The following is a 16,525-nucleotide window of genomic DNA, read 5'->3' on the forward strand; positions in this document are numbered from 1 at the left end:
ATATATATAATAATCTTTTCAAATTGCAATATTATCAACAATTTTATCAAACAAGATGATATTTTAGAGTGTTTATATAAATCATTAAGGCAAAAGAGTATTAAGGCTCTTTAGCCACAATTTCAAAATGTATGAATGTCATTGCATTTTAGCATTTAAGAAAAAAAAGTGTCATTGTGATATTTTGTGAACGAATGCAGTGACATTCAGATATTTCAAGTGTGTCCAAAAAGTGTCTTTCCATATACTTTAGGGCTTCGGAATATGATTGGTGACATAAAAATTAACTAGATGGATTGACCCAGATCTGTTCTGTCACCTTCAGCACCTTGATAGAGCAGATTGATCAAGTCCATTCCGGTCATTAATGAGGAACCATTGATCTCTTTGTCTTTTTCCTTCTCTAATGTTCTGTCTGTGTGCATTTCTCCTTCTTTTGGCTCACAGGTCACAGCAGAGTCTATAGATCACCAGCACTCTGACAGACAATCAAAGCAGCCTGTACTCTCACAAATTACCCTTTAATGACTTATTTTCACACACAAATGCTGCTCAAATTGATCACACGTCGTAGTTTGGGATGTGCCAGACTTCCTGTAGAGTTGGCCGCTTGTGATCCGAGCCTCCTGATGTTAGATGAAAATGAGGCTAATGTTCAGGTCAGCGCTGCCGCTCACCTCATTTACTCTTTATCTGTCGTTCAAGGTGAATCTCCCCATAAACAGCAAATGACTTTGTGGGCTTTTTGACGTTAGCGGTAAATTGATTAATTGTAAGTGTAGCTGTTTTAAATTACCTCTTCACTGAAAGAGTGAAGCTGGATGGAAACATTATCTAAATTGCTTGGTCTGTTCACAAAATACATGCATCCACACAGTGTTCTTGCAGCAGCAAAGTTTGGCAATTTTGTTAAGATTATGAAGAACAGTGCTGCTGTAGATTCAGTCTTTATTATTTGCATTATCCTCACCGGTTGCACACAGTAAGGAACATACTGCAGAACCGGTGTAATCTGATTCATAAACAAATGACTCTTTTGAACCAGTTCTTTTTAATGACTCAGCCAAAAAGACAAATTAGTTCTTGTTTGAAATGTTACCACAAATAATGTTGTGTTTGTTTAGTATATAATCAGAACTATTTATATGAGGGTTTTCCTCAAAAGTAATAAAAGAAGCATTAATGGAGTCATTACGGAACTGGAATCATTAAGTGGAATGTGATTCATAATTGGTGAAATTGCCTGTGATTCAGCATCCTACTTAAAATAGGACATAATTATTTCCAGATGATGTGCTCCTTCGCACACATCTTTGCACTGAATGTGCGCTTACTAAACCAGTAATTGAGAGAATTACTACCAGATAATTGAAAGAAAGCTAAAATAGAAAATAAATATCAGATGAAAACTTACATTTAAAAATGTAAAACTGAAAAATTTCAATTTAAAAACATAAACATTAGAACTAAATAAAGTTCTAAAACCAAAATAAAGTTCTAAAACTAAAATAAAAATGAACTAAAGCTATAATAGAAATATAAAAATCAAAACAAAAGCTAATAAAAAGCACAATTAAAAACTATGAAAATGAAAACTGAAAAAAAAATAAAATAAAAATAAAAGCTAATTCAAAATATTGATAAATATGGTAACACTTTACAATATGGGTTCATTTGGTAACATTAGTTAAATACATTAGTTGACCTCAGTATTTACTAATACATTTTTCACAGCAAAATACTGTTAACATTAGTTAATCGACTGTGAACTGTGAACATTAACAGTGGTTAATAAATGTAAAAATATATTGCTCATTGTTAGTGTATGATAATACATTAATGCATTAACTAATGTTAACAAATGAGGTCCTATATTTAAAACCTGGAAGACTTTGATATATTATATATTATTTGATATAAATATTTCAAATTAGGGTGTTCAGGCGCTTTATTTTTTATTTTAAAATAATTTACTCATTTTATTTTTCATTTTTAAGATTTCATTATTAGCTTTTCATCATCTTACAAAACAAAGAATGGAATATATTTTATTTCCCTTCGTTTTTTTTTTTTTTTTGTAAAAATATATTGCTCATTGTTAGTGTATGATAATACATTAATGCATTAACTAATGTTAACAAATGAGGTCCTATATTTAAAACCTGGAAGACTTTGATATATTATATATTATTTGATATAAATATTTCAAATTAGGGTGTTCAGGCGCTTTATTTTTTATTTTAAAATAATTTACTCATTTTATTTTTCATTTTTAAGATTTCATTATTAGCTTTTCATCATCTTACAAAACAAAGAATGGAATATATTTTATTTCCCTTCTTTTTTTTTTTTTTTTAATCTATATAACAAAAATGCATGTAAATATGTAAACAAGTTAGGTCAAAAGTAGTCAGAATATTACATTACTGGCTTAAATTTTCATGATGTAATTTGTAATCAGTAACAGACTAGGCTTACAATTTGTAAGTAATCTACCCAGTACTGCCATTGACATGTTGTAGTAGACCGAGTAAGTTGTCTTACTGGTTGACGTAGACTGTTATAACCGTTGTTGTTTTTCCCTGTCCAAACCCTCATCTGTAGAGCTTTGAGAAGAGCTCTTTTGGTTTCCTGTTGTCTCTAGTTGAGCTCCCGGCTCTTACTGGTCAAGCTCGACTGAAGTGTCCGTGCGGTTGCCGCTGCAGATTTAATAGAAACTGGAGTGTAAATGAAGTTCCCTGTGCCGAGCCGTCATGGTCAATGATGCTTCTCTGGTGGGAGAGAAATGGCTCTTTTTGCCATCGGCGCTTACGCCCCAGTCCACGGCTCAACAAGCTAATCTCCTTTAGCCAGCTGGTGAGCCTTTCAACATGGATGAAGGACTCTGGGCTCCAAAACGATATGTTCAGAACTATATTGCTGGAGTTAGGGTTAACTAGGGCTGAAACGATTAGGCAAAAGTATAGACACTATCCACAAAAATTATTATTTTTTGAATAGTCTTTGATCTCGTATGACCTAATGTAAGTGCCTGCAATGATGCTGTTTGACCAGTGTGGCACTGTAGCGCAAGACTGTATTTCAACCATCCTACATATTATCCAATAGAAGAAGACACGCTTATGAGCAGAGTTGGGTATAATGCATTATAGAGTAACGTTACTGTATTCTAATTACTTTTCCTGATAACACAGAAATGTAATGCATTACATTTAAAATTTTTGTAATTTGATTACAGTTACTAATGTCAATAAAAGTATGTTACTTATGTTACAAATGCAGTGTTAAAAATATGAAGTAAAAATCATTTTGCGCCTCAGTATGCCCTTAATAAATCACTGGAGAATGCACGCTAAAATGCAGATGAGTTCTACAACATTTATATGCAATGAAAGGTTGCCTATCATATTTCAAAATGTTGCACTCGATTTCACATATTCTAGTCTGGCATTATAGTTTGGGAAAAGTTCAACTAGTAAATGTGTACAAGTTTATGTCACAATAACACTAATATAAGTAAAAATAAATGACTTGTCAGAATTGGATCCTCCGCTGGATTAATCCCCGCGTCGCATCGCATTCTTCTTCTGAGGTAAATTCAAGGCTTATTCCTCACAGTGCGTCTTCTTCCAAAAAGGAAAATTAGCTGAGATGAACTTGATTAATCTAAATGCTTTTTTTTTTTTTTTTACAAAGGTGATGTGGGCATTTACATGTTTGCGCGTCTCAAGCCTTGGTTTCATACAGATTACTTTATCAGAGAATATTTGTTTTCGAAATTACTTACTTACATTTAAAAATAGACACTTCTTCAACCTAGAGACATAAATAACAATTTATATGTTTTAGACAATTTATGTTTAGATCATTTCTATTTTGCGGGAGTCCCGCGAATCATTTTATTCTCCCGCATCCCGCACACACACACACACACGAGTCTCTTCCCGCCCGCACCCGCACTCGCCCATCAAGAGTTGTCCCGCGCCGCACCCTGTTGCGTTGGGTTCCGCGGGAGTGCAGGTCTCTACTTCAAGCCATCTTTAGATATATTTCTCATGTCTGTGTGTCAAGTATTTGCTAAGTTTTGTTCTTTTAATCACACGTTTCAGGAAGGTATTCATGGAGACTGAGACTGCAGAAAGCGCACCCTATTTGTTACAAGACAATTGTACAAATTGTACGCTATAAAGAACAATGTTTTGTTGATATTGCGAGTGTAGAAATAAAAGTAGAGCTTTTACAGTTTCAAATGATGTATTACTCTTATCTGTACGATCAAAAATTATGAAAACAAGTTATGAAACAAGTTCTTTTCACAGTTATCAGGAAAAAATGCAAGTGATCGTTCAAGTTATTGTTTTGATGCTTATGTAATTTTTCAGTCAATATTAAAGTACTGAAGAAGCTATGAGTTTCAATTTGTAGGGTATTTTTTAGGTTTGATTACTTTTTAAATGCAGTAATCAGTCATGTAAACAAATTACAATTTTAAAGAAGTAATTAGTAATTTGTAGTGGATTACTTTTTTGAGTAAGTACTTTGACTACACGAAACAGTAGCGTGTGGGAAAGTTTTACAAAACGATGAACAAATATATTGTCCTGTGTAAAGCCCCCGATGTAATCGTGGCGAAGTTCTTTTCCGTTCTTCAGTTAGAGGTAAAAAGAAGTTCAATATAAACAAGCAACGTTGTGTGGTCAGCAAACATTACGACTCTGCTAAGAGTGACGTTTAGATGCTTTCCTCTCAATAACAAAATAAACACAACAAAAATGACAGCAGTGAGAAAACAGCAGTTAAGAAAGCATCTGATCATAGCAATATGAATCTTTGCACCAGCTCCAGTAAGTCACGTCACATTTGTAATAGAGCGTTATACAATAACTAGACTGCTAAAAAGCAAGCAACTTTACAGTATTAACCATGAAATAATGATGCCATTGTCACTTTCAGTTAGAATTACAACCGCTCCATGTACAGGTGCATCTCAATAAATTAGAATGTTGTGGAAAAGTTGTGTAGAATGTGAACTCTATATTTTAATGAATTGCTACTAATTACGAAAGTTGAAAGTTTATTGATTAATCAGTGCAATAATCAATTTGTTTATTATTCATTCTAATAATCATTAGATTAATTGATTTTCAAAATAACTGTTTGTTGAAGCCCTAGGGTTAACTAATTGGTCTTAGTTTGAGCGAGACGTTCGGTAGCATCCATGCCTCTTTTTCTTTTACAGATGATCCGAAGAGGAGCTCTGGGATAAATAAGAGACTCTACTTAACGGGTCACCAAAATAGAATGACATATCAGTATCGATTGAGTCCGCAGGGTCTGAAATGAAGAGAGCCTCTGTGTTATTACTGTACAAAGAGTTCAGACACCTCAGACATTGATCAGAGCGTCCTGCCAGAACCAGACCTCATCTGGGGAAAATCAGCGGCAGTTTATCTTATTCGGTGCAATTAATTTCAGTGTCGACCGCATTAGGTAATACTGGCGTGTGGCGCCATCGATCTTGATATTTGACACAGTTATTTTCCAGCACAAATAAAGGAAGTCTTCAAATCAAAGCAAGTCCAACACTCAGGGAAAAACTCACAGCCAGAATACGAGAGTGCTGTTCGATGGAATAATGTGCTCATGTATTATTGACAATGGCAACGAAGGAGCTTTTAGAGGTCGACAAGTCATCAGTGACATCAGGGTTTGTGTTTAAGTGTGCCTGCTGCATATTTATTCATCCAAAACACAATCCAATACTCATCCATCCAGTGGACAATATAATGTGTGTATAATTAGAAAAGTCTGACTTGTATTTGCGCCTCAATAGCATTCGGTGCAGTGCTTCAGTTAGAAAAATAGGCATGTGTTTATCAAATATTTATTTAATTTTATAATTAATTTTTAAATTTTATTATGTTGTTCTATTTTTTTTTTAAGTTGTAATTAAATGTTATATTGCATAGTCCATTAAATTAAAGACTATAAAAATGAAAAGGTCTTGATTTTAATCATTTTGAAGATGCAAACTAAATGATTATTTATAATAAATTAATGACGAGTCTGTATTTATTTATTTATTTGGTTGTTTGTTTTATTTTATTTAAATTTTTGCAATTTATTAAATTATTATAATTGTTTTAATAAAAGCACACTTTGTATTGCCATGTAGTTTGTTAGTTATGTAGGAAATTGTCCAAAAATGTTTTTCTTTCAATAGTCTAAATCATTTTCTCTTTATATTTAGAACTTGATGGATACTATCTAAATGGTTATTCATAATAAATGACGAGTTATTGTTTGCTTGTTACATTGTGATAAATGGAAACCAAACAATTATTCATGATTAGCTTGCATTACATTATGAAACACTTGAGATCAAAACAAAAGACTTGCAATAATAACCCTAAAACTATTATTTTAAACTAGATCTGCTACGGTATAAACACTAAAGCGCTATCACACTTACCAATAACAGGTCATTTGTCTTTTACAGGTGGGAGTCCTGGAGCGCCTGTGGCCCCTTCATCACCCTCTTCTGCCCCGGGGTCCGGCCCCAGCATGGAGCCCACAGAGCCAGAGTCTACCTCAGTGTCAGGAGGAGAGGACGGCCGCTCCATCACGCCCAACCTGCCTGAACTGGAGGAGAACGACCCCACAGTCAGTCCAGAGACAGAGACGGAGACGGAGGATGAGAAAGCACTGCGTCTGCTCTACTGCTCCCTCTGTAAGGTGGCCGTCAACTCTGCGTCACAGCTAGACGCGCATAACAGTGGTGAGCAGCTACTCAGAGCGCCTGCACTGAGGCTTTTCTGAATTGAACAGGATCAGGTCTTACTCTGACACATGCAAGACTACAGAACTGAAGTAACATAGCCTTTAAAAAAAAGGGCCTTTTATCATATTGGTGTTGCTGCAATTTTATGAAAGTAATAAGTCACTCTTGTCATGGTAAAAAATTTAAATTACCGCAGTGAACAGCTTCTTTATTAGAAACTAAGTTAAAAGTCAAAGAGTTTAAAAAAGAAATGTAAAAAATCAAAGTACTACTAAAATACTTTAATTCTACAGCAAGATACTACACCTCGGTTATGATTTTTGGGAAGTTGGGTTGTGAGGACATTTTTCAGACTAATTAGTTTACATTAACATAATAATTAGCAACACAAACTACAACACACAAGTTTGTCATCAGTATTTTGTTTAAGAAATTAATGTTTTTCATTCAGCAAGGATGCATTAAATTGATCAAATGTTACAGTAAAAACATTTATAATGTTACAAAAGATTTCTGTTTCGAATAAATGCTGTTCTTTTGAACTTTCTATTCATCTGAGAATCCCGAAAATCATGGTTTCCACAAAAATATGAAGCAGCACAACTGTTTTCAGCATTGATAATAATCAGAAATGTTTCTTGAGCAGCAAATCAGCATATTAGAATGATTTATGAAGGATCATGTGACACTGAAGACTGGAGTAATGATGCTGAAAATTCAGCTGTGCATCACAGGAATAAATTACATTTTAAAATGTGTCCAAATAGGAAGCAGTTATTTTAAATTGTAAAAATATTTCACATTATTACTGTGTTTTGGTCAAATAAACGGAGCATTGGTGAACAGAAGAAACTTCTTTTAAAAGCATTAGAAATCTTACTGACTGCCTGTTCTGAAACACTTTTTGCTTCAGATAAATGTTGTGATGTGGAGCTGCTTGATTTGGTTCATGGTTTGGAACTTCGGAACAAAATATGCTTAAGGAGAAAATGAATCATAAAAATACTGAAACCAAAGCTGTGGGTCACAGAAGCTGCTTTTCCTTCACTGTTTGATCCAGCTGATCTGTATCATTTTTTTTTCAAGTATTAAAGCAAAGACCTTTAGTTTAAGATCAATGAGAACCATAAATTCAGTCACATGTCTCTTTTGACGGTTAGTGTATACTTAGTTCTAATACATATACAGTAATTGACTTTGAAATGTGATGCATCAGCGCTAAAGACCCCATCCAGCCCTCACGGTTTTATTTTCTCTGGCGAATGCGTATCATTAAGATGATAAATGTTTTGAACCTGCCATGTTTTGTTCCTCAGGCACCAAACACAAAACCATGCTGGAGGCTCGTAGTGGGATCGGCTCCATCAAATCCTTCCCCAGGCCCGGACTGAAGAGCAAGCTGACTGCACCCGCTAAAGCAGACACGGGCCTGCAGAACAAGACATTCCACTGTGAAGCCTGCGACGTGCGTGTCAATTCAGAGACGCAGCTCAAGCAGGTGAGTGCCGAACCTCATTTGACTGTCACTCTGAAAGCCAGAGCGCAGCATGATGTGGCAGCATTACATAGGCAGCATCAAAAGCATCGCTGCATGGATTTCAGTAAAATAATGTCAAAATCTCATTTGACTTCAGATTTTATTTGTGAGATTTCATTTATAAAGTAACTCTAATGTTGTCACTCTACTGGAGGATTTTAAGGTTTGTAAGATTTTAGTGAAATATTGTTTACTATTTTACTAAAATAATAGTAATAATTGCCTATTTTTGATGTACAGTACCTGCTTTAAAGCAGTGGTTAAACCATTTATTTTATGGAGATGGAAAGATTCAAAAGTAAAAAAATTGCTTTTTGAAGAAAGATGCGAGAAATTCCATGTAATAAATGAAAGAATACAATAAGTATTAATTAGTATTATTTGTTGTTGTTGTTGTTGTTATTGCTATTATTATTGTTATAAATTATTATAATGATATATATAGTCATGTGAAAAAGTTAGGACATCCTATTGAATTCCATGGTTTTCATGTAAAAAAAAATTATCTGGTCTTTGGCAGGTCTTAAAGTTTGGAAAATAAAACCTCAGATGAACAACAACATATGTCATATTGCACCATGATAAAATGGTGAAATTGATAATCAAATGATAGATAGATAGATAGATAGATAGATAGATAGATAGATAGATAGATAGATATTGATAGATAGATTTTTATTTTAAGATTTTAAGATTTTTTTTTAAATAAAGAAAAGAATTACTTTAATTAGTTGTGTAGATATATGTTGATGTAAAAATGATTTCTGTAATTTTGTGGAGGATATAAATACCCACCATCCATACAATATTAAACAATATTAAAAATAAATAAATCATAGTGAAACATAAATCAAAATCATTCAACATCATTCAGTCTAAATAAATAATAAAGGATGGAATATTCTGCTTTGGTGCCGCTAATGGCAGTGGTTTGTTTTGCTATAAATGCTTGTGGCAAATAATCTGCAGTGCAAATTGTATTTTAATTTGGTATGAAAAGTTCATAACAGCATTAAATGCTGTTATAGAATCTGTAAACGGTGTCTGTCGGCTCATCACATCTGTGTCACATTCTGTGTTTGTATCGTCAGCATATCAGCAGCAGACGCCATAAAGACAGAGCTGCAGGGAAACCAGACAAACCCAAGTACAGTCCTTACCCCAAAACCCAAAGAGGAGCCACCAAACAGACAGTAGGTTCCTGCTTCCTTAACAATACCTGGAGAAAAATATTATTCAGCAACCTTGTTCATTTCAATAGAAATGGAAAACTATAAAGGCAGTTCTGTTTTGTGATGCTAGTGGTGGTGCAAAAATAATGGGGTCAGCCCAGACTGTTTCAAAATCAGATCTTGCATGATGGAGTGATGCCATATTTAATAACAACAACATGAAATGATTTCACAATACACTGAACTTTCACGATGTGACACATTTCAGAGTGGAAAACTGTTCAGTGGAAATAATGAATAGCAGGACTTCATTAGTGTATAGATTATGTGTTGGTGGTTCATATACATTTTTAGATATTAAATAATTGTAAAAAATTATTATTGGGTCATATGATCTTTTAATGTTTATGAACGAATGATGAAAACTATAAACAGTAATATTGTGAAACATCATATCTGGTTTATATTTGAATATATTTTAAAGTGTAATTTATTCCTGCGATCAAAGCTGAATTTTCAGCAAAATTACTCCAGTCTTCAGTGTCACATGATCTTCAGAAATCATACTAATGACTTGCTGTTGACATTTCTGATTAATATCAATGTTAAAAACAGTTGTGCTGCTTCATATTTTTTTTTAAGATTCTTTGATGAATAGAAAGAAAGAACAGCTTTAATTCAAAAGAGAAATCTTTTGTAATAACTTTTGATCACACTTTTGACCCCAAACTTTTGAACAGCAGTGTAGTTTATTAGTGTGCTATCAGCACCTGTTTGACTCGTGTATGTCAGCAGGGAAAGTTGTTTCAGAGACAGAGGAAACCATTATGTTTTGATGAACACTTATCAAAACAATTTTTTCCTTTCGAATAACACATCCTGATGAATTATACACATCCAGACCGTTTATTAAAGCGATAGTTTGCCCTAAAATGAAAATTCTGTCATTGTTTACTCACCCTCATGTCGTTCCAAACCCGTACGCTGATATTTTTTCCGCTTTGTTCCATGCATCAACAGCTGATAGTGACCACATCTGTCAAGCTCACTGTGAACACAAATGAGATTTCAAAGATTTTCCGTGAGTGATTTGAATTTCAGTCTGTTCCTCAAACAAAATCTATCATATGACTTCAGACGTTTGGGAAGATAACGCATGAGTCATGTGGACTACTGTTGTGGTGCTTGCGGTCACTCTGAACCGTTGTTGTATTGAAACTGTTTGGTGTTCCATGGAAACGAACAACCACATATGGGTCTGGAGCAACATCAACATAGTGAGCTATCGCTGGAATCGCATAGCATTGTAGGGTATAACTGCAATACAACCCATTTGACTACAGGTTTTACTAATGAAATTGAATCTGCACACAAAAATAAAGGCCGATGCTCATTTATTCCATCGAGGCCACAAAATTAGTACAAAGAAAGTACAAAATGTTTTTGAGTTCAATCCTAAATCAGCGGTACTTTGTTTGTACTTGCGGACTTGATGGAATACATCTACATGAGCTTTGGCCTATATTTTTTGTGTGCACATCCTTCTTTCCTTTTCTTTTATATTTATTATTTGTGTTTTTTATTGTTAATAATGAAATAAGAAATCAAAGTTATTATGGAATTTATTTCTGTCACTGAGAAAAACAACACATTAAATATATATGGTGCAATTACATTTAATAAATGAACATATACAATAATTTGGAATTATTATTATTAAAATAATTATATTGTTAAACTTATAATTTGGTGTGTGTGTGTGTATATATATATATTTGTTTTTTTGTTTTCATTGATCATTATTGAAGTATTTTTTTCAAATCTAAGAATTTAATGATTTGTTTAATAGTAATATTTTTTAATTTTAAAAATGACTTTTTTCATTATTTATATTTATTTTATATTTTACTAGTTAAAAAATGAATTTACAAAATATTTAAAAACCTGTCCTGTGTCCAGCAGATGAAGATGCCAGTCGGTAAAGACCTGTGTCCACCGCTGACCACCAGGATAATGCCGTCCCACCTGGCAGCTGTCGCCGCTGCGGTCGCCGCTGTTGGCTCCGCCTTCCCGCTGCGTGCCTGCCATAACCCCGTCCTCTTTCAGACTCAGTCCCTCCCCGCCGCGCTGCTCCGCCCTGCACCGGGGCCAATCAGGACTGCTCACACGCCTGTACTGTTTGCCCCTTATTGACCTTTGAACTATGACCTCTGGGGACCTCATACCCAGATCCAATGCGCGATATCGCAATAATTTAAAGACAAAAAATGAACCAGGTAACTATGCATCATCATTTACTTGTGACACACTGACGTTAAGCTATAAATGTATTGGGTATAGATTTGATTTTTGTTTTTTTTTCTGTATGGAAACCATGATTCATCATTATCATCGCTTAGAGTACAAGACTGATTTGTAAATTTAAGGTGAGTTTGGGAACACAGAGATGTTAATAATGGGGGAAATTAAAAGTTGTATTTCTCTGCTGTTTTGCACTTTAAGTCTTTCTGTTGTTGATTTCAGTGCTTTAGATGTCTAGATCTCTTCCTGTTTCTAGCTGTTGGTGTAACAGGTCAGCAGTGCTTCATTTGTCAATGGACCCGTTTCACATTTCTGTGCTTCTCAGAAACAGAAGTCATCATAAACTTCTATAGTGGGGAATGGAATCTACAACAAATATAATTTTTGGGTTCCCATTAGCTTCAATAGAAAAAGTAGCAATTCTATGACTTCACAAAAGAGGAAGAAATTTCTATTCATATATCATATCAGCATAATCATATCAAAAATTCATATATCAAATATATACATAATCAATTACGCTGGTCAGAAAAGAGAAATATGTCAAATTTGCCACCACTCCCTCAAAAAATATACTTTGAAACTATTTTCACTCTGAAATTGCTCATTTATTTTCCAAAATTAAGAATTTATTATTAATCATACATTAATTCGACAAAAATAATTGTAATTGTTGTCTGTTCTTAATAAATTAAGTAATGAAAAATTTGCCATCACTTCCTCAAAAAATTATTTTGAAACAATTTTCACTGAGAAATTGCTAGTAAATTTCACAAATAAAGAAACACCAGTTACCACATTGAATTAAATGTGAAATTTCCAGGCAGAAAAACTAAAAAACTTTAATGCAGAGGTAAAAAAAAATGCAAAGTATAGTGTTATAAATGTACATGAAAATATTAAAAATACTTTGCTAGTTTTACAGTGTTAATAACTCTGGAAATGCATCTGTGAAAAGGGTCTATTAATACATAATGGAATAAGTTATTGGTGATGGATCTTGCAGGTTTGGGACATTAAATGTGCATTTTATACAGTTACAGCTTAAGAAGTTTCAGCCAATAACTTGAGCTGAAAAATGTCATGTGACTGATCATGCTCCAGCAGGAAAATTGTCATGTTAATTCTGATGTTGATGTTAGGAATGTTAAGGCTGCTGACGTCAAAGACGGTCAAATAAAAGTTAATTTCACAGTTTTAAGGCCCTCCAAAAATGGTCAGTGTTTGCAGTCCAGTTCCAGATCCAGATCCAGCTTTTCCAATACAAATTAAGCCCTGTTATACCTGTTTGTGAATATGTGTGCGTGTGAGTGTGTATGTTGGGGTGAGTTAGCGGGCTTTTCACCTGAAGTCGTCCCTGGAAACATCTCATGAATATTACATGAGCTACTGGGGCCACAAAGCTTGTCTGTCTCTTCTTGCAATGTGAAAAACGATAAACATTTTCAAATAAAGAATCCTGCTTTGTTAACTTGCTTGTTTGAAAAAAAAAGAAAATTAATTCACTTAAATATGGAGAATGTACATATATATACACACACACTACCCTTCAAAAGTTTGGGGTCAGATATATTTTATTAAAGAAATTAATACTTTTGAACAAGGACACATTAAATTAAAAGTGATAGTAAAGACATTTATAATGCTACAAAAGATTTTTATTTTAAATAAATGCTGTTTTTATTCATTCAAAGAATCATGAATTAAAAAAAATATCTTGGAAAAAAATATTAAGCAACAAAAACTGTTTTAGATCAGCATATTAGAATGATTTCTGAAGGATCATGTGACACTGAAGACTGGAGTAATGATGCTGAAAATTCAGCTGCGCATCACAGGAATAAATTACATTTTACAATATATTCAAATAGAAACAGCTATTTTAAATTGTAATAATATTTCACAATATTGCTGTTTTTACTGTATTTTGGATTAAATAAATTAAGCTTGTTGAGCAGAACCTAAACTTTTGAACACTGAATTTGTTTAAAGGAATATTTTATTCAAAATTAAAATACATTACTCAGCTTTCTGCCATCCCAAATTCACAGTATTTTCTTTCTTCTTTGAAACACAAGGAGAAATATAGGATATCTAACTAGACTATCTAAACTTCTGTTTTCCGTAAACCCCTTAAAGGAATAGTTCACCCAAAAGGGAAAATTTGTTGAAAATGTTCTCACACTCAGGTCATCCAAAGATGAGTTTGTTTCTTCATGAGAACAGATTTGGAGAAATGTAGCATTCCATCACTTGCTCACCAATAGATCTTCTGCAGTGAATGGGTGCCGTCAGAATTTTTCCTCCTTATTTTCACAGCTTTTTGCTTCTCGTTTCACAAGACATTATTTGATGGACTGGAGTGGTGTGGATTACTTGTGGATTATTGTGATGTATTTATCAGCTGTTTGGACTCTCATTCTGATGGCACCCATTCACTGCAGAGGATCCATTGGTGAATTTCTCCAAATCTGATGAAGAAACAAACACATCTTCATCTTGCATGGAAGAGTACATTTTCAGTTTTGGGTGAACTATTCCTTTAAAAGTCTCATAAAAGTAGTCCATGCGTTTATTCCAAGTCTTCTTAAGTCATATGATCACTTTGTGTGAGAAACAAACCCAAAATTTGGTTGTTAGGGTCATTTTTTCCTGTGCATTTTCAAATTTGCAATCATGTATGTAACACTAGAGAACCAACAACGTTTGCCATCAAACGTCGACCTCACCGTCCACCTTGGTTGTATGGAAAAACAAAGCTCAGACATTTTGCAGATCATTTCTTTTCATGTTTCACAGAAGAAAGAAACGACAGGGTTGAAACGACCCGAGGGTGAGTATATATGACAAAATGATCGTTTTGAGGGTGAACTATTGCTTTAATGGATTGCGTCGAGAAACAAAATGCACGCCAATTATCTCAACTTTCCTTGTTTTGGTCCACGAGCCGGTAAAAGTGAGTCACACTTGCAGTTGCTAATCAGCAAAAATGTACCTCTTTACAAAACAAAACAAAAGTGCCTATAAAAAGTCAATATAAACTGTGTTTTTAAACAAACGTTGGTTTCCAGGAGGTTCTGTATGCGTTATGAAACGCCGCTGCCATCAATCTCACTTTCTGACATTCCTGTATGAGTCACATTTGTCAAAAGCTCATAAGTCAGCAGATGCGGGGCTGAATAACCCGTACTCTCCGCGGACTTTCTCGTGAACTTTCTTGAAACCTCTTACATAAATCCATGCTATGACTTGATCCGTGTTGAAAAGTGGCAGGTGCGCCGGTCCAGAAGCGACGGAGCCAGTGGTCTGATGAGCAAACGGCAATGATAGCGGAGAGTGAAATGCTGGCGTGGTCTCGCTGTCTCTCAAACCATAATGTTGAACATCTGCATGTAGGAGTCGATATGTTCTGTTTGAGCGGAAGGTCAGTTCCATGATAGAAGACAGGCTGTATTTTATCCAAAACCAGGAGCCAAATCAGATTCCAATTATCTGGATTTTCTTTCGTTGTTGTTGTTGTGTTTTTTAGACCATTGCTGAATTTAAAAAATGAATACTGTGGATGGAATATGCAGATTTCGACCTGTATGACTTTTCCTTTCTATAATGAAAACATATACTTAGCAAACACTGTCAAGCACTATATAGTAGTCTATATGATGTGTGCTATATGAGGTCCTCTGAAGCCATGCAATAATTTGTGTGAGAAACAAACTGAAATTTAAGGTAGGTTATTTAATGATTATTTCCCCCTCCCCATAGCTCTTAAATGCATATTTTATATTTGTGAACCTGGAGCACAAAAACAGTCATAAGTAGCACGGGTATATTTGTAGCAATAGCCAACAATACATTGTATGGGTCAAAATTATCCATTTTTCTTTTATGCCAAAAATCATTAGGATATTAAGTAAAGATCATGTTTCATGAAGATATTTTGTAAATTTCCTACCTAAAATATATCAAAACTTGCGAAGGACTTCATTAAGGACTTCAGTCACTTCAAAGGTGATTTTCTCAATATTTAGATTTTTTTGCACCCTCAAATTCCAGATGTTCAAATAGTTGTGTCTCGGCCAAATAGTGTCATATCCTAACAAACCATACATCAATGGAAAGCTTATTTAGTTAGCTTTCAGATAATGTACAATTTCAAATGTACCCTTATGACTGGTTTTGTGGTCCAGGGTCACATTTATTATTACAATGAGTAATAATAGTAGATTTTTCTTATATATATTTCAGTGCAATTTAATATTTAGACACACTACTGTCCAAAAGTTTGGGGTTAAGATTTTTTATATATATATATATATATAAAAATGCACTAAGGCTGCATTTATTTGATTAAAAATGCAGTAAAATTCTGAAATATTATTACAATTTACAATTACTGTTTTCTTTTTTATACAAAAGTTTGGGGTTAAGATTTTTTATATATATATATATATATATATAAAAATGCACTAAGTCTGCATTTATTTGATTAAAACTGCAGTAAAATTCTGAAATATTATTACAATTTACAATTACTGTTTTCTTTTTTATATATATATATGGTACGGAAAGTATTCAGACCCCCTTAAATTTTTCACTCTGTTATATTGCAGCCATTTGCAAATGTAATTAATTCCTGTGATGCAAAGCTGAATTTTCAGCATCATTTCTCCAGTCTTCAGTGTCACATGATCCTTCAGAAATCATTCTAATACGATAATTTGCTGCTTACATTTC

At 33.9% G+C, this 16,525-nt stretch overlaps 1 protein-coding gene across 4 annotated transcripts in view; it reads left to right on the plus strand.

Annotated features, from left to right (window-relative positions):
- Positions 1 to 12,375, plus strand: part of LOC107688204 (zinc finger protein 385D-like) — a 64,643-nt gene extending 52,268 nt beyond the window's left edge. Inside the window, exons 4-8 of one of the 4 annotated variants that reach the window (XR_001634208.1) lie at positions 6,482 to 6,778; positions 8,098 to 8,279; positions 9,410 to 9,511; positions 11,450 to 11,766; positions 11,890 to 12,375. Coding sequence is in view for 3 of the 4 variants with exons in the window: in XM_016485806.1 (XP_016341292.1) it covers positions 6,482 to 6,778; positions 8,098 to 8,279; positions 9,410 to 9,511; positions 11,450 to 11,683 (815 nt within the window). In the remaining variant the exon portion in view is untranslated. Of the gene's footprint in view, positions 1 to 6,481; positions 6,779 to 8,097; positions 8,280 to 9,409; positions 9,512 to 11,449 lie in introns of all 4 variants that reach the window. The other 3 variants (XM_016485806.1, XM_016485808.1, XM_016485809.1) reach the window with 3 other exon arrangements.
- The last annotated feature ends 4,150 nt before the right edge of the window (positions 12,376 to 16,525 follow it).

This window comes from Sinocyclocheilus anshuiensis, unplaced genomic scaffold (assembly GCF_001515605.1).
Source record: "Sinocyclocheilus anshuiensis isolate Anshui unplaced genomic scaffold, SAMN03320099.WGS_v1.1 scaffold1162, whole genome shotgun sequence".
In the NCBI taxonomy this organism is placed as follows: domain Eukaryota; kingdom Metazoa; phylum Chordata; class Actinopteri; order Cypriniformes; family Cyprinidae; genus Sinocyclocheilus; species Sinocyclocheilus anshuiensis.